We start from the raw sequence: 26,216 nt of genomic DNA on the forward strand, positions 1-26,216 counted from the left end.
AACAGTATACATGTTATGACTCAGAAGTAGGAAGTGAAGGTGACAGACCACAGCACTACCTGACACAAAAACCTTTCAACTTTCCCAGCATTACACTGAAGTCAGACAGTGTTTGACTAAATCTGTTTCCCTGCAAACTGATAATTTAGTCCAAACCCCTTGATCACTGTCTGATATCTGACATCTAGTTTTACATGAGAAATGTGATAGAATTAAAGATGTGTGAAGTTTGTTTTTAATAATGTAAATGGATAAATTAGGGTGATAATATTTACCACAGCTGGAGAGACGCGTCGCTCCGAGCAGATAAACGATGATGAAACAGAAGGGGGTGGAAACTCGATATGGATCCATCATGGCCAAAGTCAGACGGGTCTCATGCTGCAGCGATGATGTGGCCTCACGCGCGGCTGTTCACTGAAGATCCGCCTTTAAAGGATCCCTTTGAGCGCCGCGCCGCACGCGCCGCCTCCTGTCACATGCGCCATATTTATGGTTTGTTTTTGTTTGTTTTGTTTTGTTTGTTTGTGGGGAGAGAAGCTGTTCGAATTCCTTCTCAGTACAAAAACCAATCTCAGAATATTTAATTTCCTTTGGAGATTTAAAGAGAAAAGGAAAAGCAAAACTTCTTAATTAAATATATATATATTTTTTTAGGGCCAGGTGTATGGAAGAGGATTAGGGCCACTGAAAAAAACAAACAGGTTAACAGATTTTTTTATTTTGTTTTTGTAATTTTATTTCAGTATAATATCAGAAAAAAAAGTCAGAATTCTCAATTTAATCTCAGAATTCTGACTTTAATCTCAGAATTCTCAATTTAATCTGAAAATTCTGACTTTAATCTCAGAATTCTCAATTCAATCTCAAAATTCTGACTTTAATCTCAGAATTCTCAATTTAATCTCAGAATTCTCACTTCAGTCTCAGACTTCTGACAAACATGTTAGCATCAAGCCGTAGCCATGTCTGTTTTAAAGACTAAACTAGCTCTGTTGTTTTAATCACCTCCTGCTGTTCGATTAATGAAATGCCATCACAGCGGACCCCCCTGGTGTGTAAAAAGTCACATAATTCCATAATTTTCCACCAATGTGTTACTGGCCCTCCCAAAAAAATCTTTGTCAGTAAAGCCGAGTGCTCCCACATCTCTTCCTTCAATTCTGAGATTAAAGTCAGAATTCTGAGAAAAAAATTCAGAATTCTGATAACAAAGTCAGAATTCTGACTTTTTATACTGAATTCTTACAGTTTATACTGAAATACATTTAAAAAACTAGTATTTTTTTTTGTTTTTTCAGTGGCCCTAATCCTCTTCCGTACTGGTGTGCTAAAAGATTTCCTTATTTGTCAAACCAAAGTATAACTTCACATATTGCTCGACTTTTCTCATTTTAGGGAAGAAAGTGCTTCTTGCAAGAGTTAGCATAAAATACAACTTGTTTCTCGTAATTTTACGACTTAGTTCTCGTAATTTTTTGACTTTATTCTCATAATTTTATGACTTTATTCTCGAAATAGAAGAAAAACAAATCTCTAGCCTGGTTCTAATACTCTGTCGTATAGGTGGGCTGCAGGTATTGTGGAGAATTTTTTTTGAAAAGACCCGCCCTCTCCACTTCAGCCAGGTATATGTTAACACACAATCACATGAATAATGAAGATATCTTGCGGGATCCAAGCAGATTTATGTTCATTCATCATCGATCCATTTTCCGTCATGCTTATCCCTGCTGGGGTCACGAGGGGTGCTGTTGCCCATCTCCAGCAGTCAATGGGTAAGAGGTGGGGTCCACCCTGGACAGGTCGCAAGTCCATCACAGGGCAACACAGAGACAAACAGGACAAACAACCATTCACACACACACACCTAAGGGGAATTTGGAGAGGCCATTTAACCTAAAAGTCATGCTTTTGGACTGTAGGAGGAAGCTGGAGAACCCGGAGAGAACCCACGCATGCTCAGGGAGAACATGCAGACTCCATGCAGAAAGACCCCGGACTGGGAACTGATCCCGGAACCTGGCAACAGTGCTACCCACTGTGTCCCTGAGCAGATATATATATATATATATATATATATATATATATATATATATATATATATATATATATATATATATATATATGTGTGTATATATATATATATATATATATATATATATATATATATATATGTGTGTGTGTGTTTATGTATGTGTCACACATTACCTGACAAAAGAACAAATGTTTACATATGCATAAATAACGATAAAAAAACATAGTTTGAGAAAGAGTTTAGGAAGAGGTTTAAGACAAATTTATAAGGCTATAAAGCCTTTAGTTAGACACAACATAAATTTACCATTTATTATGAAATGACAAAAAAGTCTGGACAATGACAAAAAATAAATAATTAACATAAAATTAATTACAAAAAACAAACGACCCAGTTGTTGGGTAGGTGTGCTAAGGACAAGGAGACCATTATAAGAAAGTACTAAAGCATGATAAAGACCAACAACAGTGCAAGAGGAACCAGGAGTCCAGCATCAAAAACTGCAAAGTATTGCCAAATCTTTGTATTTTTATTCTTTATGATCATTAAACCATAATTAATTAATTCCTCTATATTCCAAAGGGATAGTTTTGATTCAAACATTAGCATCCCCAGTACATTACCCCAAAATAGTATTATATTCTTTAATTTTCCAAACTCCATGATAGTCTTAAATGTGTGCATCAAGTTCTATATTATCAGATTATAGGTTGATTTCAGGTTTTACATCTGTCCTTTCCTATTCCCACTTGAGCTGTATTGATGATTAAATGCCAGTGAAGAAGATGGTTAGTGATGCAACATCTCCCTCTTGTGATGAGGAGCTGCAATTCATTTCAAAAATACTTCATTAATCCCAAAGGGAAATTAAATGTTATAGTAACTTCTTGTAGGTGTTGATAGCTGTAGGCAGGAAGGATCTTCTGTATCAGTCTGTCTTACACCTCTGAATGAAGACACTTTATGTTGAATAAATGAATGGTATTTATTTCAGACAATTTTGACAAACGACAATAAATAAATCATCCAAATACACACAAAAGAGAAAAGATAACATCAACCAAACACCATTTTCCAATCTAACTATAATTCACCTGAACATAAATAGAAACAAAACCCTTTAGCACATAAACCTGTTGGTATATACAGCCAGAGAAATGGCATTGATTAATGGAAATTGTCTGAAAAGGGTTAAGAAGAAGTAAAACTTATTTTTCATACCCCCTCTCCCTCTAATTGCACTTAAATTAACTCAAAGTAGAGTAACCTTATATATATGTATATATATGTATATATATATATATATGTATATATATATATATATACACACACCAGTGACGTGCGGTGAGGTTCATAGCTGGTGAGGCACTGACGTCATCAGAATCAGATTTGCAAATAGATGCATAGATTGACAGCAGTTTACAGGTTATGTTTCACTTCTGCATCCTTACACATACAAACTGTAGCTCACAAAACACACATTTCCTTAAAAAACAAAACAAAATAAATGTTATTACTGTCTTACCTTTACTTATAAATGAATAGAAGTCCTCCTTATCTTCCTTCAGTTTTAAAAGTCTCTCTGTCTCAATGGAGATCACTGCCAGGGAAGAAAGCCTTCCTTGATCCGTCCTGTTCCTGCCTTATGTTTTCAGTCTCTTGAGCACCCCCTGCCATGAGGCAAGAGAACTGCCTGCCTCACCTCGAACTTGTTCTCTGCCGTTTATAATCGCTCATTACACGAAACACGTTACACAAACACAGTTGGTGACAAAAAGCTCTGTACATTATATACATAAGCCAAATTATTAGAAATAAGTTCACATATTACATTTGTTTAAACCATTTTATTGACGCCGTACAGCAACATGCTCTCTCCGCTTTGCAGCCAGCGCAGAGCCAGGGGTTGCGCAATCCAAGGTGAGGCAGAGCTCGCTGCTGCCTCACCGGCATCGCTTCCAAGCATTTGAATGGGAAAATAAGAAAATTCAGCGATTTTGAACAAATAAAAATCGAAATTGGTGAAGCTACATGAAAAATGAATATTTTTTAGTACAAACCACCGGATGAATATAACAATTTAAATTACTTTATGATTATATATTTTCTTTCTTTCCATGATGGCTGGTGAGGCACTGCCTCACCTGCCTCCCCTGACCGCACGTCACTGACACACACACATATATATGTAAATATATACGTCTCCATACATACATGTAAACGAACATATACACAAACACATCAGGCCTTCTCAAGAACATATTTGGCCAGGACATGAGTCCGTACTCTCGTTCTTATGAACTGAGAAACGGCATAAGATACACATTTCATGAAAGCATGGAAAGTCATACATTTAAAAAGCTTATCAAATCTTGTCACAATATTTCCAATTCTGCTATAAATGTAATTATTAAAAAGGAATGATGTAAGTATTCTCCTATGTGGTGCCCCTTCCTCATTAGTTAATCGACTCTTTGTCAGAAACTCAGAACATAGGATCCAGAATTCAAGCAGACAGATCAGAGTGTTTTCACAACAAACCTTTATTGACTTCCTTTCGTACAGTGGCTCGTCAGCTGGGGCAGGATCACTGGATACTCTGTGGAGATGGATACTCAGGTTAATGACTACCAAACTCAGACGGGAAACGATAATTAGCATTTGAGTCACTACCCTGGTTATGAGTTCAGTCTGAGCCAAGAGGAAGGAGTGGGATCCTGAAGGATTGCTTCTCCTCAGCATGAGGCGGGAGTCGCCCCTAGAGCTCCAGGCGAGAAACAGAGCAGACTGAAGAGCAGAAGCATCTGGCAGGAGAAGCCAAAGACAGAAGCCCCATTTACACAACCCTTTTGAAACCATGCCGAGATTGGTCCGAGCACGGTAACCAAAATAACTGTTGAGTGTAAATGGAACGTAAAACTGAATCAGACCTCGCCAGACACAACCAAACCGTGCTAACATGGTACTAGTTCATCAGTAGGGCTTGGCGCGGTTCAGTTGTGGCTCGGTTCTCCAATAACAAAGAGCGCATGAGCAGACTGCGTCATCTCCTTACAGTCAGCCTCCGTAATCATGAAATTTCAGACATTCATAAAAATACTAGTTTCCCTACCTTGCCACACAATTTTCAGTGATGAATCTGCTTAGCAGTGTGATGAACCTCAACTCCTCTCATTGTTTCCTGTGTCTGTAAGCCCTGGTTAGACTATCGTTTGTCGTATCCACTTCCCAAAAGCCAACTCTGTCAAGCAAATTCACCAAAGGCTGCTTTTTTTGACTGACTCCGCAAACTTCCTAAATGTTACAGGTGCTGCCATGTCTGTTTGCTTGTTAACTTCTAGAGAGCAGTAGTACCGTAGATCATCACATGCTAGTGTGGTGTGTAAATGGTCTTAAGGAACTGAGCTCAGCACAGATCGGTTTTCAGAGGGTAGTTTAAATGGGGCAAGAGTCGATGCAGGAGCAGGTTTCCAGGCCAGCGAATCAGAGAGCAAGACAGGTACTGAAGGAATATCCATGCCGGGGTCAGGAGACATATCCAAGGTCATAAGCAGGCAGAATCCAGGAAACAGTGGAAAGACAGATCAGGCAAACAGAGCAGAACAGGGGCAAACAAGTCCATAGGCAGAAACTTGTCAGGATCAGGTAATCACAAACACACAGGTACACTAAACTACTCTCACACACGGCTCAAATAAACTGGCGCTGATGGCTGGAAACAGGAAGCTTAGATGGGCTACAGGAACAGGTGGTTCAAATGAGTAACAATGAGCGCAGGATGGAGCTAAGCAGGTGGAAGAAATGAGCCAAATCCAGTCATCAGTGCCAAGGTCATGACACTCTTCAGTTTTAAGTTAAATCCGAATACATCCAACTGTGGCCCCCAGTTCCTGTTCCCTCACATTACATGAAGTCAACAGTAAGGACATTATGGTGGATAAGAAAAGAGCCTATGAACCTTTAGCTTCCTGGGTGTTAATACACAACAGAAATGCACATGCATGATGCTGGTTAAAACGCAAGTTTAAAGCCTTCTTTTAAAAGAAATACAAAAAAACTCAAGTTACACAAATGGGAGAGGCAGAAGCTCTCCAATATACAACCCAAACAAATGAAGAAGCATATGTTTGTATGTTTCAACACACTACACATGAAAAATATTGTATTTTTGCCCATTTCTGTGAATTGTTTTATGGTTATACGTCATATCATACAAAGGATTGTAGCAGTCCTTGTAGCTTCAGTAAAGGACCTCTTGAGATCCCTAATGCTTAGGAGGCATACAGGCTCCACTTCTTACAGGCATACAGGTTTTAGTCCCTGTTTCCATCACTGAGGTCTCTTTATTGTTTAGCAGTTTTTTTTAGGTTCTATAAGAACATAATTGTCTGGATGACTGCTTAACTCTAGGTCTGAGACCAGTGCCTAGTCATCAGTGCCTAGGTCATGACACTCTTCAGTTTTAAGCTAAAGCCAAATAAATCCAACTGTGGCCCCTAGTTCCTACAGTAGTTCACGTTATTTCTGCTGGTGGGTCGTTCAGGGGGCATCTGGAATAGATGTCCAAGCCACCGTAACTGAATCATCTGAATGTGGAGGAAATGGGCTCCACTTCGAGCCTCTCCCAGAGGGCTGAGGTCATCAACCTGTCTGTAAGAACATGCCCTCAAGGACTTGGGTTCGATTCCCCGCCTATGATCTTTCTGCAAGGAGTTTGCATGTTTTGCCAGTGCATGTGTGAGTTCTCCATGGGAACACAAGCTTCTTCCCACACTCAAAGAATATGACTATTGGGTTAACTGGTGTCTCTAAATTGTTAGTATTTCCACATTTATAGTATATGCAGTTAAGAGCAATAACATAAATAAAAAGATCAAATAAAACCAAAAAACTTCAATTTTCCTGTTTTATTTTGTTAATCCCGTGACCGGAAGTTGTGCCGGTCTCTTCCGGTCCCAATTGGACAGCGGTACCCGCTAGCTTCCAGAGGACATCCGCTCCGGCCCGGGATAGAAATGGGACGTTTCCGAATTTTATCCCAAACGAATCGATTTAAAGCGCTGACTCAGCATCAAGCGTTGAATAATCGGTAGTTTTAGCGCTTTAAGTTTCTGTATGGTTTATTTCGGTACCGGTTGTGAAGTTAAATCGGTGGAGTGGAAGTTGCCTGACTTGTTAGTGCCGGGGAAGGAAGTTTGTTGTGGCGAAGGAAGCGGGAGGGCCAGAAAACATCCCGTCATGATGGAGGACTTCGGCTCGGCTCTGGAGAAGAACGTCGCAGACCTCACCGTGATGGACGTCTACGACATCGCCGCGGTGGTGGGGCAGGAGTTCGAGCGGATCATAGACCAGTATGGCTGCGAGGCTCTGTCCAGGCTGATGCCCAAAGTGGTGCGGGTGCTGGAGATCCTGGAGGTGATGGTGAGCCGCAGCAGCATGAGCCCGGACATCGACGAGCTGCGGCTGGAGCTGGACAGGCTGCGGCTGGAGCGGATAGACCGGCTGGAGAAGGAGAAGAAGCACAGACAGGTCTGATCATGAGCTCCTGGTTCTATAGGAGGGGCTGAGGAAACATGGGGAAACATAATTAACCTAATCTCTATTAGTAAAACTATTATAAAGTTCGAAAATATCTTTAAAAAATAGATTTCAAAGTTATATCAAACATTTACGGAAAAGGATTAGGGCCACAGAAAAAATAAAAAAACTGACTTAGAATTTTATTGCAATATAATATGACAAAACAAGTAAGAATAATGACCTAAATCTTAGAATTCTGACTTTTTTCCTCACGTTTCTGACTTTAAAATCAGCATTCTCAATTTTTTTTTCTCACAATTCTCACTTTAATCTCAGATTTATCACTTTTATCTCAGATTTATCACTTTTATCTCAGCATTCTCAATTTAATCTCAGAATTCTGACTCTTTTCTCACAATTCTGACTTTTGTCTCACAATTCTGACTCTTTTCCTCAAAATTCTGAATTCAATCTCAGATTTATCACTTTAATCTCAGAATTCTCACTATAATCTCAGAATTCTGGCTTTTTTCTCAGAATTCTGACTTTTTTTCTCAGAATTCTGTCTGAATTCTTACAGCTAGCAAACATGCTATTATATAAGAATTCAAGCTGTAGCCATGCCTGTTTTAGAGACTAGCTCTCTTGCTTTAATCACGTTCTGCTCTTCCATTAATGAAATGGTATCACCGGGGACCCCTCGGGAATGTTAAAAGTCTCCTAATTCCATCATTTCCAACCAATGTGTTACTGGCCCTCCCAAACAACTTGCATCTTTGTCAGTGAAGCTGAGTGCTCCCACATCTCTTCCCTTCATGGTGCCCATCTACATTAAGATCCACAATTCTGAGATTAAAGTCAGAATTCTGAGATTAAAGTCAGAATTCTGACTTTTCCCCCATATTAAACTGAAATAATATTTAAAAAATCAGTTAACTTTTTGAAAGTTTTTTCATTGGCCCTTATCCTCTTCCGTAAACATGCAATGATTTAAATTGGATATTTTTAGTTAATACTCTGATATCCAGCCAGACTGTCAGCAGAACTAAAGAGGAAACTTACTGATAACTTTTTATTTTTCTTTATTAATTTAAGTTGAACAGTTTTGTTTTAATAGATGTTTTGCTCCAGAATGTGTGCTACCAATTTTAAGATATTAAGTTTGTTTTACAGACCAGATATTGACCGATATAAGTGTCTTGGAGTCTGTGCTGTCAATTTTTTTTATGTATTTGGATGGTTCTTTTGGCCGATAAGAATCTCCATTTAAACTAGTGTTGCGCCAATGCCATTTTTTGGCCCCGATACTTAAAACCTGGCTGTGCAGTATTGGCAGTTGATTGCAAAGGAAAACCAGTTGATTGCATCGACTCATTGACTCAAATGCAATCCCTCACACTAAGGATGCTTGTAGCGACAGTGGAGAGGAAAAACTCCCTTTTAACAGGAACCATCTGTGCTACAGGAAAAAAAGCAAACATGTACCGTATTTTCACGACCATAAGGCGCACCGTACTAAAAGGCGCACTCTCAGTTATGTGTGCCATTTCTGTATTTAACACACACATAAGGCGCACCGGACTATAGGGCGCGTTTTTTATATACAGGTACATGTCCTCTACTACCTTTAAATACCTCCACTGCGTATTTAAAAATACAGCGGGGGCAAAACTGAGTATGACTGTGCTTTATTCATGTATTTATTACAAAGTATTAATCAAACCTGGGTGCTGGCCGTGAGACAGACACATCGCAGATGACAGTGCGCTGTGATTACTCCTAAATTAACTTAAAATTCTGAAACCTGCCTTTTATTACCGGTATCCTGGTGCCTGCAGTTTAAATTATTTAGATGAAAAACACCTGCCAGCCACCGCGGTGAGGCTGCTGTTGAAGGGATTTACTGTCGGTGCACCGCTGGTATGTGGGGGTCTGAGCGGCTCCGACAGAAATAGATAATCTGGATGAACTGACTGCAATTATGAAGTTTTCAGGTGGACTTTCTCACTTAAAAACACATTAAAACTACTTTATTCCCACTGATCACAGCAAATATAGCTGCAAGATTTAGATTATTTAGATGAAAAAACACCTGCCAGCCACCGCGGTGAAGAGGAGGAGACCCGCCCAGAGGCTGCTGTTGAATTAAGTTTTCAGGTAGAAAAATAGAGCGGGAGCAAAACTGAGTATGATTGTGCTTTATTCATGTATTTATTACAAAGTATTAATCAAACCCATCAAAGTCATCATCCACTGTTTCTGAATTAAACAGCTGCACTAAATCAGACATGCCAGTTTCCCCTTCTTCGCTATCAGAGTCACTTTCCGTGCAGCGCGGCTCCTCAGAAATGATGCCGGCTTTTGCGAAAGCTTGAACAACAGAGCCAGCAGACACAGTCCATCTACAATCCATCCGCAAACGGTGGCGTAACTTGCCCGGCGCTGCCTTCCACTTATCGTGAAACTGTGGTCTCCGTCGGTCATCCATCGCTCCCAAGCCGCTCGCAGCCTTACTTTGAACGGCCGCTTCACACCGATGTCGAGCGGTTGAAGTTCCTTTGTCAGACCCCCGGGATAACGGCGAGCACAGCGTTCATTTGTTTCCCCATGTTTTTCACATCGGCTGTGAGATGGGCACGCAGCGATGGTGATGCGTGGAAAAAAAGCACCTGGTCTCCTCACATACACCTGCCTGCATCATCTCCTCCATCCAGCCTTTTTCATTTGCGTTAATGTCATCAGAGCGCTGTGTCTGTCTCGCTGTCAGCTCCCAGATCAGCTTCTCTGATTGGTTGATGCGGCGCGTCCAGCAGCAAAACTTCAATTTTTCCATCTTGAGCAGCAGCAGCGCGACGTGCTGCACCTGCGGCTCAAAACGCGCTGCGGGACCTTTTGCTGCACCTATACGCGCGTAACCATTGACTTTGCATGTAAACTCGCTGCTTCTGCTGCACCTGCTGCGTCCCGTTCACACCGATGTCGAGCGGTTGAACAGCGAGCACAGCGTTAATTTGTTTCCCCGTGTTTTTCACATCAGCTGTGAGATGGGCACGCATGGAGTTACAGATTAACAGCGATGGTGATGAGTGGAAAAAAAACACCTGGTCTCCTTACATTCAGCCACTCTTTTATCATCTCCTCAATGAGGTGGTCTCAAAAGTCGCAGTTACAACACACATACGGCGCACCGCACCATAGGGCGCACCGCACATTTTGAGGGAAAAAAAAGACGTTTAAGTGCGCCTTATAGTCGTGAAAATACGGTAGCTAAAGTTGCATATCCAAAAATACATAGAAGCTGATGTGTATTTAGCCATTAAAAGAATCATGATTTATTGTCTGAAAAGTAAATCAGAATTCATTATGTTTAAAATCTGAAAAAAGGGTGAATTTTCCTTTTTTTCTTTTATTGGGGGCTTTGTATACATTACATAATTAAATATGGTTACTTTGGGATCTTTAGTGACATAAAACCTATTTCTTTATGTAACTGGAGTCCTGAAGAGGCCTGTTTTAGATTTGTTTTCCAAGAGTAGTAATTGTGATAAAGGTTCCATGATTGCTGTCGATTGAACAAAAAAGAAGACCTCAAAGATGTAAGATGTTTTCGTTTTTTATTGTTATTTTTGTCTTTTTTAGGATAGCACCACAAAATATCCTGAGTAGATTATATTTAAATTCCAGGTTGCCTTACCAGATTTTCTGGATCAAATATCAAAGAGTTTTAAGAATTAATCAATGGTGCTTCAGCAAAGTATTCATCATCCATTCCTTTTTTCTTCTTTAAGTACAAATGGTCGTTAAACCTACCGGTACTCATTAGGGTGTTTTTATATGACAGAACAACACCTCTAATTGTGAACTAGTTGGAAAATCATCTATTGCAATTTGAAATCTTTACAAAGAAAAACAAACGCAAGCCACACTTTTCTGATTTTTTACCAGGAAAAAAAAAAAAAGGTCTTGCCATTTGTAAACAACTATGTTCTTTTCCTGCTGCATTAAATGCTACTGAAATACATGTTTGTGCTTTTAATGTACGGAAAGAGATGTCGGACAAAATACGAAACTGAGGTAGTTTTCTTAAACACCCATTAAGTTGAAAACTGCATACAAAAAAAATGTCCGTATGTGAATATTATAAACGTTCTACTTCTCCTGCTGCTGCAGCTTATTGTAATAATTGGTTTTATTTGGAGGTAGCAGTCTGTCTGTTTTAAATTAGCTCAGGGGTCAGTTTCCCATGACGGTGGTTGACTGATTAACCGAGTCCCATGACTATGAAGAAGTAGACGCTCCATCTGAGGCGTGTGTGAGAGACTGAGCCGGCAGATTTTCCACATGCCCTCATTGGATGAATCTGGGAAAGGTATGGAAGGAGGGATTTTATTAGTAGGTTTTTCCCCTCTTTTAATGTCATAAAATATTCAGAAACGATCAGAAAAGGTTAAAAATGTGAGAACGGATCATGTGAACAAAGAGGCGGCTTTAAAGCTGAGCAACCACAGACACCTTTACTGGCATTCTGCTTCAGCGAAGCAAATTTGTTTAAAAAATCATATTTGAAAATGTAATATCCGCAATTAAATATCACAGCTATGATTTTTTAATAAAAGAATAATAATTCTTTTCAAAATACAGAAGAAGAAGAAGAATTCCCTCCATAAAATAAATTTCACCCCAGCGCTGCATGTCCTGAGCCGTAACAACATCAATGACCCCTCACCCCCCCACCATGGACTGTTCTCCCTGCTGCCCTCTGGGAAGAGGCTTCGCAGCATCAGATGCAGGTCCAGCAGATTCCACATCAGCTTCTTCCCCACCGCCATCAGACTGCTGAATGTTGAATAACGGAAAAAGAAAAAAAAAGCTAAATGTTGGTAAAACTGTAAATCATAACTCAGTGTAAAGTTTGCATTAGATCACCATCTTTACATTTTATCACTGCTGCACTTAAAGAAATGGAAATGTCTTGAGAGCTTTACTGAACAAAATTTCGTTTTGTATACACCCTGTGTGTACAAAATTACAATATAGTTTGTCTAAGTCTTAATTCTAGTATCGCAAGAACTTCAAGGGATTGTACTTCCAAACCTCCTTTATTATCTTTTTGTCGTAGTTGTTCCTCTGTTTTTAAAAATGACGCACCCCTGCACCGAATCGAGAAGGACGACCACACAGACAGCTGGAAAAGCATACCAAGGACCAATCACAGCTGCTTTTTGTCTGCGCACCTCTGGTTGAGGTCTGCGCGGATTTGCAACCGACAAACTTGTAGTCAGGATTTGTTTGAGGTGTGCAACGACAGAGGCAGGACCTCTGCAGAGACAGATTTGACGGTTGCAGAGGCTATGCGTCGGAAGCATAAATTGGCCTTTATGCTATGTTCACACCTGAAGCAGCAGAGGCAGCAGAAGCGGCTAGTTTACCTGCAAAGTCAATGGTTGACGTGCATCAAGGTGCAGCAAAAGGTCATGCAGTGAAACGTGCCATAAAAATTTTTTCGTTTTTATTATCCTGGTGCTTGAAGTTTGGATTACGTACATGAAAAACGCCTTCCAGCCGCCGCGGCAAACCGCGAGGAGGCGAACAGGCCATAGGCTGCTGTTGAATGGGATTCCTACTGACATAGCACCGCCGGTATGTGGGGGTCTGAGCGGCTCCAACTACAAGATAATATTTGAAGGCAGGATGATAATCTGGATGAACTGACTGCACAGATGAAGTTTTCAGGTGGATTTTCTCACTGAAAAACATTAAAACTACTTTTTAGCCACTGATCACAGCAAATATAGCTGCCATTGTTACAGACAAAGAAAGGATGGGGTAGCTCCTCCCAACACGCATCAGACCCACTTTTCTACAGCAAAGCTGCTTCAGTCGTGCGTCAGAACTAAACTCGTAGAAGCAGCATAAATGAAGCAACACACACGTTTTTGCTGCTTTTGCTGCCTGCGGGCTGAATGTACCGTAAGTCTAAGAATTCCCTTGTTTGCAATGAGCGGTGTGCAACGTTCAGGAAAATCAGCTCATAGCTCTGCTTCAGCAGCAGGATTCGCTCACAAACACCTCACTATGGTCGGCTACATTTCAATCATGTCTGATTTTTTCCCGACCTTTCCTGATCGGGAGGTGGTCGTGAGAGGCTGATCGGCCCTTGTTACCCCCTGTATACTACACCACGCAGGATGAGGCTGAAACTCGTCCGATCAAAAAAAATCTCCCACAACTAGAGAATCGGCTCAAAAGGGCAAAAACTCATACAGTGTACGTCCGGCTTTAAAGGGAGTCGGTGGACTTGCAAAGCTCAGAGACTCTTCTGTCCTATTTAGGGTCTGTAAAAAAGACAAAGCAACAAAGTGTTTGATCTAAACACTTTGTTGCTGGTGCTCAAATACATGCTTATTTCCACTCATATTTTATATATATTTCTGCTTAAACGGGAATGTTTGAATATTTTTTTACAACTTTGGTATCTTGTTGCTCAAGATGGTTTACTCTTTCAGTTAAAGACAAGTTTAGTGTCTCTACCCTCACTTTTTCAATGAATCTATAACTAAATTAGTTGACGATTATTTCAGTAATCGATTAATCTGATTGTTTCAGCCCTAATCTGAGCAGACAGGCTGCTCATAGATGGATGCTGTTTTACAGGGTGGATTCTTATGCTCCTTTAGTTCCTAACCTGAAAATCTTTTGTTTTTTGCTCATGATTGCAAAGCCAGCTTATAAGCAGTGTTTAGGAACAAGATGGGGAGGTGCAGCGCATTGTCCTCTATGCTCAGTAATGCCTTTGAAGTATTGAAAGGTTTTAATGGAAAGCTTTATATGACTTGGGTCTGATAGCTGAATCAGGTGTAGTGCAGACCGTGGCTCTGAATCAGACCTTTTAAACGTATAATTTCAAAGTTCTGACTCAGAGGCGGGAGTTTGCCAGTGACTCTATGGAGTTCCTGTTTCTTCAAGCTGCATCATTAGTATTTTTAGCCCAGTGGAAGGGAACAAGGCAGCTTGTTCACACTATCAGGCAATAAAAATTCATTCCTTATGAGTTCATGTTGTTCCCTTAAAGAGAAAGAGTCCTGGTTGGTTTATTGGGAACAAACAAAAGGTTTGATAGTTGTTATAAATCTGTGAACAGGAGTTGGAGCGGGTGGAGGATGTGTGGCGGGGAGAGGCCCAGGATCTTCTGTCCCAGATCGCTCAGCTGCAGGAGGAGAACAAGAACCTCCTCTCCAACAGGCCCCTGAAAGACTCGGTGAACGAGGAGGACCTGCAGAGACACGAGGGTGAGGCTGTGGCTCTGAAAGCACAACTTCTCACACTGTGTTTTTCTGGATCCGATCAGAACCCATGGTTAGTTTTAATGTACTGATGTTTTTCCTACAAACCAATTAATTGAGTGGGTTACTCTATAAATTAAAGAAAAAAAAATTCCTGGATGGATGTCCACTGCGTCCAGGTTTCATCCCTCTATTGGTTGATGCGTGGAGCTGAGGAATGTCTAGGTTCTTCATTATTTGATTTGCTGACATGCATCCGATGTCACTGGCAGAAAACCAGCCCGCAGCATGACGCTTCATCACTTGAAAGACTCGCCTTAACTACTGAAAACATCCTTATCATTTTGACTCAGCAGTCGAGTCTACATCTTTTATGGAGTTATTTTACTCCATTATTACTACAGGCAAAGAAACCATAACTCTTTGAAAAACATTTTTTATTAAAAAAAAACTTTAAAAATATATTGTTCATATTTTGTTATAATTGTATATACAATTATAACTCATTATATTGAGTTACTATCTCATTAAAATTAGATAATTTTGTTCTTTTTTTACAGAGAGGTGGAAACGGGCTTCCATAGTAATCTGTAAAATGCAATTTGAAAGAAATTGTAATTCCTGAAACTCAATATAAAAGAGGTTTGAAAAAACATTGAAAATCTAACATTTGTTTAATTTATTTTTGAGAAAGAAAATCAAATCGATTAAAAGTGTTACAAAAGAATATAAAATAAAAAATATAAAAAAAATAATAAAAAATATTTAAAGAAACTAAATCTGAGAAATCAGCAAAGTTAATCTAAGTTCTTTTGATTGAATCGTTTTTTTTAACGTACATTTCCAGAAATACATTTTTTTTCTTTTAAAATTTCCATTTACAAAACATGTTTTTTGTTGAAATAATACTGGAGCAAAGTTCACTCTATTTTGGTCTGAATATATATTCTTCAGAAATCTTTTGCCCTGTCAACGAGGGCAACTTTAAAGCAGGTGATTCTAACTTGGTTTCCACCATTTTTATTATTTGACATTTTCAGTTGCAGATCATTAAACACATTCATATGCTCGGCCCTACCCTGTTCACCATCTACATGCTCCCCCTTAGTTGTGTCGTCGGCAGGCATGGGGTCAACTTCCATTGCTATGCTGACGACACACAACTTTACATTAAAATGACTCCTCCCAGCTCCCCCGCCAACTCTGTCACCCGCCTCAGCTCCTGCCTGGAGGATATAAAGGCGTGGATGAGTCAAAACTTCCTGCAGCTTAATGCCTCAAAAACAGAGGCCATCCAAACTGGTACTCCTCATCAACTCCGTTCCTCTCCTCTCACCTCTGTTTCATTCTGTGGTCATATCATTCCCCTCTCTCCCTCTGTTACAAGCCTTGGGGTCAAGCTTGACCCCCACCTCTCCTTTGACAATCATGTCACCTCCATCTGCAAAACGTCCTTCTTTCACCTCCGTAATATCTCTAAACTCCGTCCCTCCCTATCCCTCCCTGCTGCAGAGAAGCTCGTCCACGCCTTCGTCTCCTCCAGGCTGGATTACTGCAACGCTCTCCTCGTCGGGATCTCTGGCAGGAGCCTTCAGAAGCTCCAGTATGTACAGAACAGCACTGCCAGGGTCCTGATGAGGGTGAGGAAACACCAGCACATCACTCCCATCCTTCACACTTTACACTGGCTGCCCATTCACGCCCGTATAGAGTACAAGATTCTTCTGCACACCCATCACTGTGTGCACGGTGCGGCCCCCATGTATCTCACTGAGCTGCTCACACCACACACCTCTTCCCGGACCCGGTCAGGCCAACAGCACCGTCTGGCCCCACCCAGGACACGGCTAAAAACAATGGGCGACAGGGCCTTCGAAGCCGCAGCTCCCCGTCTGTGGAATGCCCTCCCAGACCACCTTAGGGCCCCACAGACGGTGGATTGTTTTAAGAAAGGACTAAAAACTTTCCTTTTTAGAAATTCCTACAATTGTTGATTTTAGATTTTTTTTTTTTTTAATAGGCTACGTATGCCTTTTAATGTATTGATTTTAATGACTGTCTTTTTACTCTGTTTTTAATGTTATGGTCTTTTAAACTTGTTTTGTAGCACTTTGAGATTTGAAATCAAATGTAAAGTGCATGATAAATAAAATTCATTATTATTCATATGTATATTTTAATGAAAAACCTTAAAGAATACCCTTAAAACCATAAAAAAAAACTTGTTTTAATTGTGAGAGACGATGCTCTTAAATAGAAATAAAACGTTTAGACAGTAGCGGATAAAGAAACCTTTGCAGAGTTAGATATGATTAGTAGATAAGACCGTTTTCACGTCCAAGCATCGGCCGATCTCTGATCTTCCAGCATTAAGGAAAGCAGGGTAGATCGATTAGTCAGCCAATCAATCGGTCGTCTCCTCATTTTCACTGTTATTTTGTTTCAGAATAGGGATGCACGATATAATCGGCCCCCTATCGGTATCGGCCTTAAAACTGAATATCGGACATCGGCCACCCCACCGATATTTAACCCGATATTTGATCAGCTTCTGAGTTTCTAAAGTCTAAAAAATAAAAAATACTACTTCTTCTTCTTCCTCAAAAACTTCTTTTTTACAGACTTAAAAACTTCTAAAGACGAGGGAAAAAATATTGATACATTAAAATATCACAATATCTTCATATGCTGATATATTGCCATTTAAAAACACCATATCAATCTCTTTTACTAATGAAATATTGCTATATGTCATCGTTATGCTACGAAATCCCCCGAAAATTCACAAAATTTAGCCAGATTTTGATGTGTTGATATATTGACGTGGTATCGATCTATTTTACTAACAAAATCTCACCAGAATTTGCAAAATATCACGAGAGTTTGTAACAGAAAGATGAAATTTCACAAGATTATTAAAGTAAAATAGGTCGATACCGCGTTTTTAAAAATCTATTTGATATCAGCATATGAAAATATATTTGAGTATATTATTTTTCAAAGTTTCAGAAATGGATAACAAAACTGCTATTTTCAATGACTAATTAATTTTGTCCAGCTTTAATATCGGTATCGGGTATCGGCTACATGAGTTTTAAAATATCGGCATATCGGATATCGGCCAAAATCCCAATATCGTACATCCCTATTTCGGAATGCAATTCCAGTTAATGATGGGGTTGAGCTGTGGTTCTTTCTGGGTGGTAGTTTGGCTCAGAAGGTTCAAATTTGGACGTATTCTGGTGTTTCTACTATACGAAGTTCCCAAATAAAAGTCAAAACTGCTCCTGGAAGTTTAACAGAAGGACTTTTGCTAAATGGCCGACCTTAAACCTGTTAGAAAATTTACAGGGTGTCAGTTAAATTTACATCTCAGCAGGAAAACCGACCATAATTTAAAAAAAATAAAAAAAAATTCCATAAACCTTTGCCTGTTAGTAGGAGTTTGATGTAAAATTTTACACCATATGTTTGATTTACGAAAAAGTCAAAAAGCGTTTCCTAGTTTTCACATCCCTCAGTTTTTACTCATCAGCTTGTTTCACAACGCACAGACACACAAAGAAGGCCTTCTCTGTCTCCGACAGCGAGGCCGTCTTCTCTCGCCTCTTCGCTGTTCCACACAGAGGCCGCAGTGATCCCAGCGCACGGCTGGACAGACCAGCCTCAGTCCAAAGGAACACCTGCTGGGCTCTCACACACATTCAGCCTCCACATCACAGCCTCTCTCTGCCAGCAGACACTCAGCATTAAAACAAAGTGTAAAAATAAATGAGATCATTTTTGTGCATGCAATCCAACACTGCTGCTCTGATTGTGGTGTCCAGGTATGACGGAGAGAGAGAAGCAGGTGATGATGAAGTTGAAGGAAGTGGTGGACAAACAGAGGGACGAGATCCGAGCCAAGGATCGGGAGCTGACGCTGAAAAACGAGGACATAGAAGCAGTAAGGCCTCATCCTGTCTTGTTCAGCAGGAGGAGCAGTTTGCTGCATAAAAGTGGGTGAAAGTGAATCATTTCATTCAATAATCAAGATTCTAATGTAAAGCCAACAGATCTGATCTCCAAGCAGTGCAAGTTTGTGCAGCAAACATCAAATGCACAGAAAAGATGCTTTATAAATACAAAAATGCAGGAACTGTATTAGAAATATAAGCATCGCATAAAAAACTAATTTACTAAGAAAACGATGAACCTGAACTCGCACACTGTAATCTTTGTTTGTAATGAGGAAATGCTAATGTTGCTAGCACTGATTTTAGTAAAAAGAAATTTTTTGGACATTGAAAGAAAAAATAATAGAAAAAAGTTGCTTGTTCTAATTCTACCTTGCATTTGATTGGTTAATATTCAATTCAGTTTATTTATATAGCACCAATTCACAACACATATTATCTCAAAGCACTTTAAAGAGATAATTCAATCAGATCATCCAGTCAGATTGGTTCAAAGTGTTCTATCAAATAAAAACCAGTTGATTGCATCAACTCATTGACTTGAGGGTAATCCCTCACACCAAGCATGCTTTTAGCGACACTTACATGTGCAATAGCTTTCTGACATCAACCAAGTACACATTTAACTTTGTCATTCATAACTGGCTCCAGCTGGTTTGTTCTGAAATAAAAAACAAAAAATGCTGTAGATTGTCTGTTGCAGCTTTCATGCACCTTCTAACAACACATATGTACCATGGCATGACTAAAGGGCTGGTTATCGTCCCGCAGCAGTGTGTCGCAGTGAGCTTGTCGCAGACATTTTTGATTTATGCCCAATTTTGAAGTGTGGTCTGCGTTATATTACTCCACGCCAAAACGCAAGACGGACAATCAGAAAGTAGTTGTGGGTCTAGATATGGCGCCGAGGCGGGGAGGAAGTGGGGACAACTTTGTGCGACAACGGAGGGACATGAGGGCGAAATAGAGCGGGAATCTAGGTGGGAAAAGGGTCCCACCGTTCTCACGCACCTCGCTCTTCTAGCGGGCCCATCTTCACGAGTCATTTTCCACAATGGCGGTCACACAAACCAAACAAGTTGGTAAGGTACCAAACAGGAAATACACTTAGGGCCGGATTTATCAAGATCCAATTTTGCGTGCAGTAATTTGCGCTCGCAAACTGGAATTTTGCGCGAGGGGCTGAACCATGGTTTGCGGGTGATTTAACAAGAGTGATTGCGTAACTGGTGGCAGGTGCAAAACTGACGCCCTATTTAAATGATGGTTTTGCGCGTTTTGTGGTTTGCAGCAAAGTAGTTTGTAGTTTGTGCAAACTAGTGCATTAAGAAATTTAAATCTTACAGTGACACCCCCTCCAAAAAAAAAAAAAAAAAAAAAAAAAAAAAAAAAAAAAAATATATATATATATATATATATATATATAAACTTTGGCAACCTTTATTCCCTATGGTGGTATGTGGCTGAATTTCTACTTCACTGCAGTAAAAAACAAAACAAAACAAAAAAACAGGTTTTTTGTTTTGGCCTGTAGAAAAATGCACATACCAAATGGCTCACAAGAAGTGACTGTGGATAAGATGACTGTGCCTACGCATCCCTGCAGCATTGGCATGTTGCTCCACAGGCGCAAGGAGGAGGTCGGGGTTCTCCGGTAGGGCGTCAGGGCGACATGGCATTTAGAACGTCCGACAGCACTTCTGAAAAACGAGATTGGGAGATCCCAGATGCAAAAAAGTGCAATGTTGCAAGGAGTTTTGTGATATCTGGTATTGCGTGGGTCCTCCTTGTGGCTGGCTCCAAATCCATTCGGAGTTCCCCCAACAGCTCCAAAATGGCAATGCTGGATAAACGATATGTTTTGATGATCGTTTCCTCGTTCATTCCAAAAATATTCACACGGAGTGAAAAAATGTGTTCTCTTCGTCTCCTTGCTTCATTTCGATGTCTCCTTCTTGCAACAATAACCGCTGCCATGTGTGCGCAATTACGCATACAGACCATTTGCACCTTCTTTTGAAACGTGTTAAATATAGAGTCAGATACCGTTAGCAAAATTGCTTTCAGGTTTGAAAAAATCACTTTGCGAGTGCTAAATTAATATATTTACATGTTCTCCTCCCACAAGACGCACTTTTGCGTGTAAACGCCCCATATTGCATATTCATTGCAGAAAAAGTACCAAGTACCAATCACCTACAGTTTCAGAGAGGTGCAGCAGAGTGTCTGCGGAAGGGGTGGGGCCATATCTGCGTTAACTGCGACGCACACGCAGACGACCTAATTCCTGAGTATAAATCTGCCTTAGCTTTTGTTAGATTATGCAAATGCTCAGTCTGCACCAACGAAGTTCCCCAGATGCTTTTAATCTGCTGTGAAGCAGGATTCTCCACCATGAACATAATCAGAAATAGATATTGATCAAGGCTCAAAATGAGCTCCTTGATATGTGCTTTAGAATGGCTTAGTCTCACCCAGGTTAAACACAGGAAAAAAATTGAAATCTAGATAAGTCATTTTTTCTTACAATAAGCAAATTTGTTCTTGGATTGAGGAGGTAAAAGGGACACATTGCTAATGGAACAAGACAATTTACATTTAAAATAAGAAAACACGATTACATTGTCTCATTTCAAGTGCATGTTATTTATTTATCTTATTTTAAGAGTAAAAATACTCATTCCATTGGCAAACTACCTTATTTACCTACTCAAAGTAAGAGTTAATACACCTCATTTAAGAAATGTTTACTTATTTCTAGATCATTTTTCCAGTTTGCAGGGCAGCCTAAAGCCCATTGCTCTCATTAAGCCATAAAAAAACCGTTCAGTTCAGGTGTTTTAGAAAATATGTGAATCAGGAAATTGTCTGTATACCAAACTGAACAATCGTAGTTCTCTACTTCAAGAAGAATTTAGATTTTAAAATGGAAAAACATTCTATTTTTTATATTTGTATTTAAAAATTCAATGCATAAAAACCTTTTATTTCAGTGTTAAATTCTGTTTAAAGTAACTTCTTTCTAAAGATTATATTAAAGAAATGTCTCCGGACCTTTACTGGTTGTTGATTTTCTTTATTTGGACCCCGCGGATTCTTAATTGGTTGTAGAGCAACATATGCTGCCTTCATGCTATGATTTTATTGTATTTAATATACGTAAAGACGGGACTAAGGAAGATGGTGTGGCTTTTAAAGTCCTGGATCATAGTTCTGGTGTATGAACGATGGGGAAATTCAAGCGACAGAATAGATGGATAGATAGATCTCTTTTTTATGGGTTGTAGGACAAATGGGTTCAAGATGACATCAGGAAAGTGTCTCATTGTCGCTTTGGCTTGAAATTTTTTTGTCCAACTTCTAGCAGAAGGACTCTGTGAAGGACCTGCCACTCACTTTTTCCCTTTTTTTTTTCTCGTTGTGCAGCTCCAGCAGCAGCAGTCCCGCCTCATGAAAATCAACCATGACCTGCGCCATAAGATCTCGGTGGTGGAGGCTCAGGGGAAGGCTCTGATCGGGCAGAAGGTGGAGCTGGAGGCCGGCGCCCAGACGCAGGCGCAGGAGGTGGGAGCCCTGCGGCAGGAGGTGTCCCGCCTGCGGGAGCGGCTTCAAGGAGAGCGGACCGCGCAGAACCCAGAGGAACTCCTGGTGCCTCACCCCCCGTCACCAGCAGAGGTGAGGCAGCTCAGTGAACGATGCACAGAATAATTTTTTAGGAAATGATCTCCTTTAAATTTACCATTTTAATATGGACGAATATTAGCCTGACGTAGTCCGACTCAATTCTAGTCAGAATATGAGTCTGATACTGCTCCATAGAGCTGTGATTATGGGGCGTGTTTTGAACGAACCAGGAAAAAAATGCCTCTGCACTCAATTGGATAGACCTACAACCAATAAGAGCAACGGAGTGCGTGACGTATCTTAAGCGAGGCATAGTTGTTGTCCACAAAAATCCAAGCGTGCAGTTTCACGCCTAGAATAAGAAGATGAGACTTGATGGCGTTTCTCTGTTCCTCTTTTAAAATTAATTTGCTGTCGATATCTTCTAGAACAGACCTAATAGCAGAATCTACTCACCCAAACTCTCCAGCGGCAGCCATTATTGTTGTCACCCAAGCGCGCATTGGTCACGTGGTTGATAACGTTACTCTTGATCATCTGTCCATCATCGTATAAAGCCCGCCCTGACAATTTGATTGGATCGCCTGACAGTGGGCTTTAATACTCGCGCTACTATGGAGCAGAGCCAGACCGAACTTCCCCGACCTCAAACCTTGTGGGCGGGACTAAGTTCGGACTGGCACCCAGGCTAGACGAATATAACCTAAGAAATCTAATTTTTTTCCTTAAACATATTCTCTATCACATATTTTACCTGCAAAAGCTTGAAATTAAAACCTTTTATACTCTTGAAAAAATCTAAATCTGGGATAAGTCATTTTTTTCTTAAAATAGGTGGATTTATGCTTGGATTGAGGAGGTAAAAGACAATTTTTCCCATGGAATGAGACAATTTACATTTAAGATAAGAAAACATAATTGCATTGTCTTATTTCAACAGATGATATCTAATTATCTTATTTTAAAAGTAAAACTACTCATTCCATTTGCAAAGGAAAATACCCTTAATTTAAGAATTTTTTTTTACTTATTTCTAGATCATTTTTCCAGTGGAGCCTCTGAGAAATATATCGTTTTTAATCTCTCTTCATGTTGACCCAATACATTTGTGAAACAGCAGTAATCGTTATAAAGGATAACATTTAATAAAAGGCGGAAATGTTCTGCTGAAGCGTTCCACACTACACTGGGAGCGAAGCACAGAAATCAGCCCAGAGGCTGATTGAGAGAACTCAGTAAGGAAATAATAAAGTGTCCTTTACTCCACCAGCCTGATAAAAGAGCCAGAGTGGATTTGAGTGCTGAGGGTGGGTCAGACGGACGGGACGCCTACCAGCTGGTGCTGGGTGGGTTTGATCCACCTCAGCAGCATCTCGCTAGCTCCCTCGCTTCAGAAGGACGTGAAGATGAGGAGGCTGAGGACGAAGCTGCGTTGCTTTGGGTAATGCGGGGTGGTTTGAACAAATCTGTCTGTTCGGCTTTTTGGCCCGAAGCTGAACAGCAGCTGGACTAACGGTGTGGCACTGAGTGTCTCTGCATGGCAGTTTGGAAAACTAACAAGCATCAGAGGGAAGTTGTTTTTCCCTCCTCTCCTGCCAACTGGGTGAGACTTTTTTAGATGACAGCACTGATGATACCTCTAAATATAGATCAGCGTCAGAGCTTAGCCTCTTTAAGTTGTTCTCTCAGAGCATCGTGATCATCAAACCCCAGAAAACTGCTTCGTAGGCCCAACAGGAACAAGTTCATAAAGGCAGGAGTTTAGGAAGGGATGGGATTTTAGAAATATCCTTTTTTCTAATTATGATCATTAAATTTTTGTTCAAACTTTATTTTACAGATTGTATATATTCAAACTGATTTCTTTATTTCTCTCTTTTAGATTAAGTTGAAAAGATCTTCATTCTTTCAAATAGTTTTTTTATAGATCGCATTATCTTAACTTCTGTGGGCGGGCTCTCCTGTGATCGAGCAAAGACGTATTTCTATTGGTCTGCTGGATATTAGCAACAACATTTTTATTGGTCATGAGTGGACGTTTGTATCGGACATGAAGGGAAGAGAATGTGAAGTTTGAGACACCGTTTAAAAAGAACGCGATTCATAAAACTCAATCTGAAAAAAAGAAATTTGGAAGAATAACATGGGGAAATATTAAATATGTAAATCGAAGAAAAAAAGAAAAATTAGTTAACCCCTTGAACCCTACGGACCCACCGGCGGGTCCAGCTGCTACATGACCTCGTAATTTTACCAAACCCCCAGTATTGATGTAAAAAACATATTTGGCACAGTTTGGTGACATTTATGGATAAATGTGCCAAAATGGCCTCTCCGCCTAAGAAATTTCTCACTAATACCATTCTAAAATAAATATGATTCATCTGATTGAGTCCAAATTTGGTATGTTTTTTACACAACATTTAGATTTAAAAGTCTGTTCTACTTTTTTGTGCTATAAATAATATTTTGGTAGTGTTTTGCAATGTTTATTTCAAAGAAAATTTTGGCGAGGTTCAAAAAATGCAAAATATTTTGTATTTTGTCCCTTATATTTCAGGCAGGGTCAAAGCTACAATGGTGCTGACACCAGAAAACCATTCTATGACATCTTACCTTTACAGACGTACCAAAAGTTTCTTCTTAAATCTAATAGCTTTGAGGCTATAAGTTATTTACTTTTGTGTGTTTTTGTCAGGCAGAAATTTATTTATACCCCCTTAGGGTGTAGAAAATGTAAAATCAGTGAAAATGACAATGACTCTCCAAACCTTTTCTTTAATTAAGAAAAAGGCATGTCATTTCTGAATTAATTCTTTTAAATAAAATGTCCATTTCCATTAAATTTCCATTTTCAAAACATTCTCTGCTTCCAGTAATGGAGCAGAATTCCCTCCATATATGAAATAGTTTATTTGAAATTATACTCAAACAGACTTAAGACTCTTAAAAAACCCGAACAAACAAGAAATATTTGATAGTATAGCCTCTGTTTGTTTTTCTTTCTTACAAACTTAAACATTTGGACAACTTTTTTATCTGAAATTGCTTTTAGGTTGTTCTTTTTTTTAAATAATTTTTAAAGAACAAGACAAAATAGCCAAAATTGATAAATTTATATTCTTAAAAGTAATTAAAAGGCACTAATTAACTTAAGAAAACAAGTATTTATTTTTTTGTATGAACGTCCAGTGCAGTAAAATATCATAGTTGTTTATGCAGCAACCTGAGAAACTCCCAGCAGGCAGTAAATCTGTGTCTGGATAGAAATGACATCAGTTATATAGATACAGTGGGACATCTAAACTATGACTTGATTTGTAAAGAAAACTCATTTATATCAGGAAAGTTTGGATGTGGAATAGTGTTTAAAAAATTTATATAAAAATATAATTTCGTAATAATACTGTGATGATAATAGAAGAACCTTCTTTGTTTTTTTGTTGTTGTTTCTTTTTAAGTAAATCTTGGCTGTGACTGTGAAACACAGCAATATATAGCCTCGTGAGACCATCCTGATCTCGCGAGCTTTCAAGGTTTCACTCACTAATCAGTCTGGAGACTCTCCGTTAAAGAAAATTTGGAGCCGTTCACCAAACGAACGTCCAATCAGCGTTGGCTTTGAGGCGGGTTGAGGTGTGACGCAACGAGAAGCGCGACAGTTCAGTCTAAAGAACATTGCGGCTTCAGCCGATGAAACTAGCGTTAGCGTGGCTATCGAGCAAGTTTTATCGGGATTACAGAGTATTTCTTCACTGAAAGAAGAGCAAAACACTGCTCTGGAGGCTTTTCTCA

At 39.7% G+C, this 26,216-nt stretch overlaps 2 protein-coding genes across 8 annotated transcripts in view; one reads left to right on the forward strand and one right to left on the reverse strand.

Moving 5' to 3' along the window:
- Positions 1-426, reverse strand: part of LOC119784756 — a 37,826-nt gene extending 37,400 nt beyond the window's left edge. For both annotated transcript variants that reach the window (XM_038286964.1, XM_038286963.1), the window contains exon 1: positions 276-426. In XM_038286964.1, the coding sequence (XP_038142892.1) occupies positions 276-357 (82 nt within the window). In that variant the 5' untranslated portion in view covers positions 358-426. The remainder of the gene's footprint in view (positions 1-275) is intronic.
- Positions 427-6,496: 6,070 nt separating this feature from the next.
- The window catches only part of rilpl1 (Rab interacting lysosomal protein-like 1), a 38,851-nt gene continuing 19,131 nt past the window's right edge, over positions 6,497-26,216 (forward strand). For 2 of the 6 annotated variants that reach the window (XM_038287025.1, XM_038287026.1), the window contains exons 1-4: positions 6,964-7,567; positions 14,700-14,847; positions 18,669-18,787; positions 22,224-22,472. In XM_038287025.1, coding sequence (XP_038142953.1) covers positions 7,154-7,567; positions 14,700-14,847; positions 18,669-18,787; positions 22,224-22,472 — 930 coding nt within the window. In that variant the 5' untranslated portion in view covers positions 6,964-7,153. Of the gene's footprint in view, positions 7,568-14,699; positions 14,848-18,668; positions 18,788-22,223; positions 22,473-23,691; positions 23,863-26,216 lie in introns of all 6 variants that reach the window. The other 4 variants (XM_038287021.1, XM_038287022.1, XM_038287020.1 and 1 more) reach the window with 4 other exon arrangements.

The sequence above is a fragment of the Cyprinodon tularosa genome, unplaced genomic scaffold (genome assembly GCF_016077235.1).
Source record: "Cyprinodon tularosa strain WSP-4 unplaced genomic scaffold, ASM1607723v1 ctg233, whole genome shotgun sequence".
NCBI classification, from domain to species: domain Eukaryota; kingdom Metazoa; phylum Chordata; class Actinopteri; order Cyprinodontiformes; family Cyprinodontidae; genus Cyprinodon; species Cyprinodon tularosa.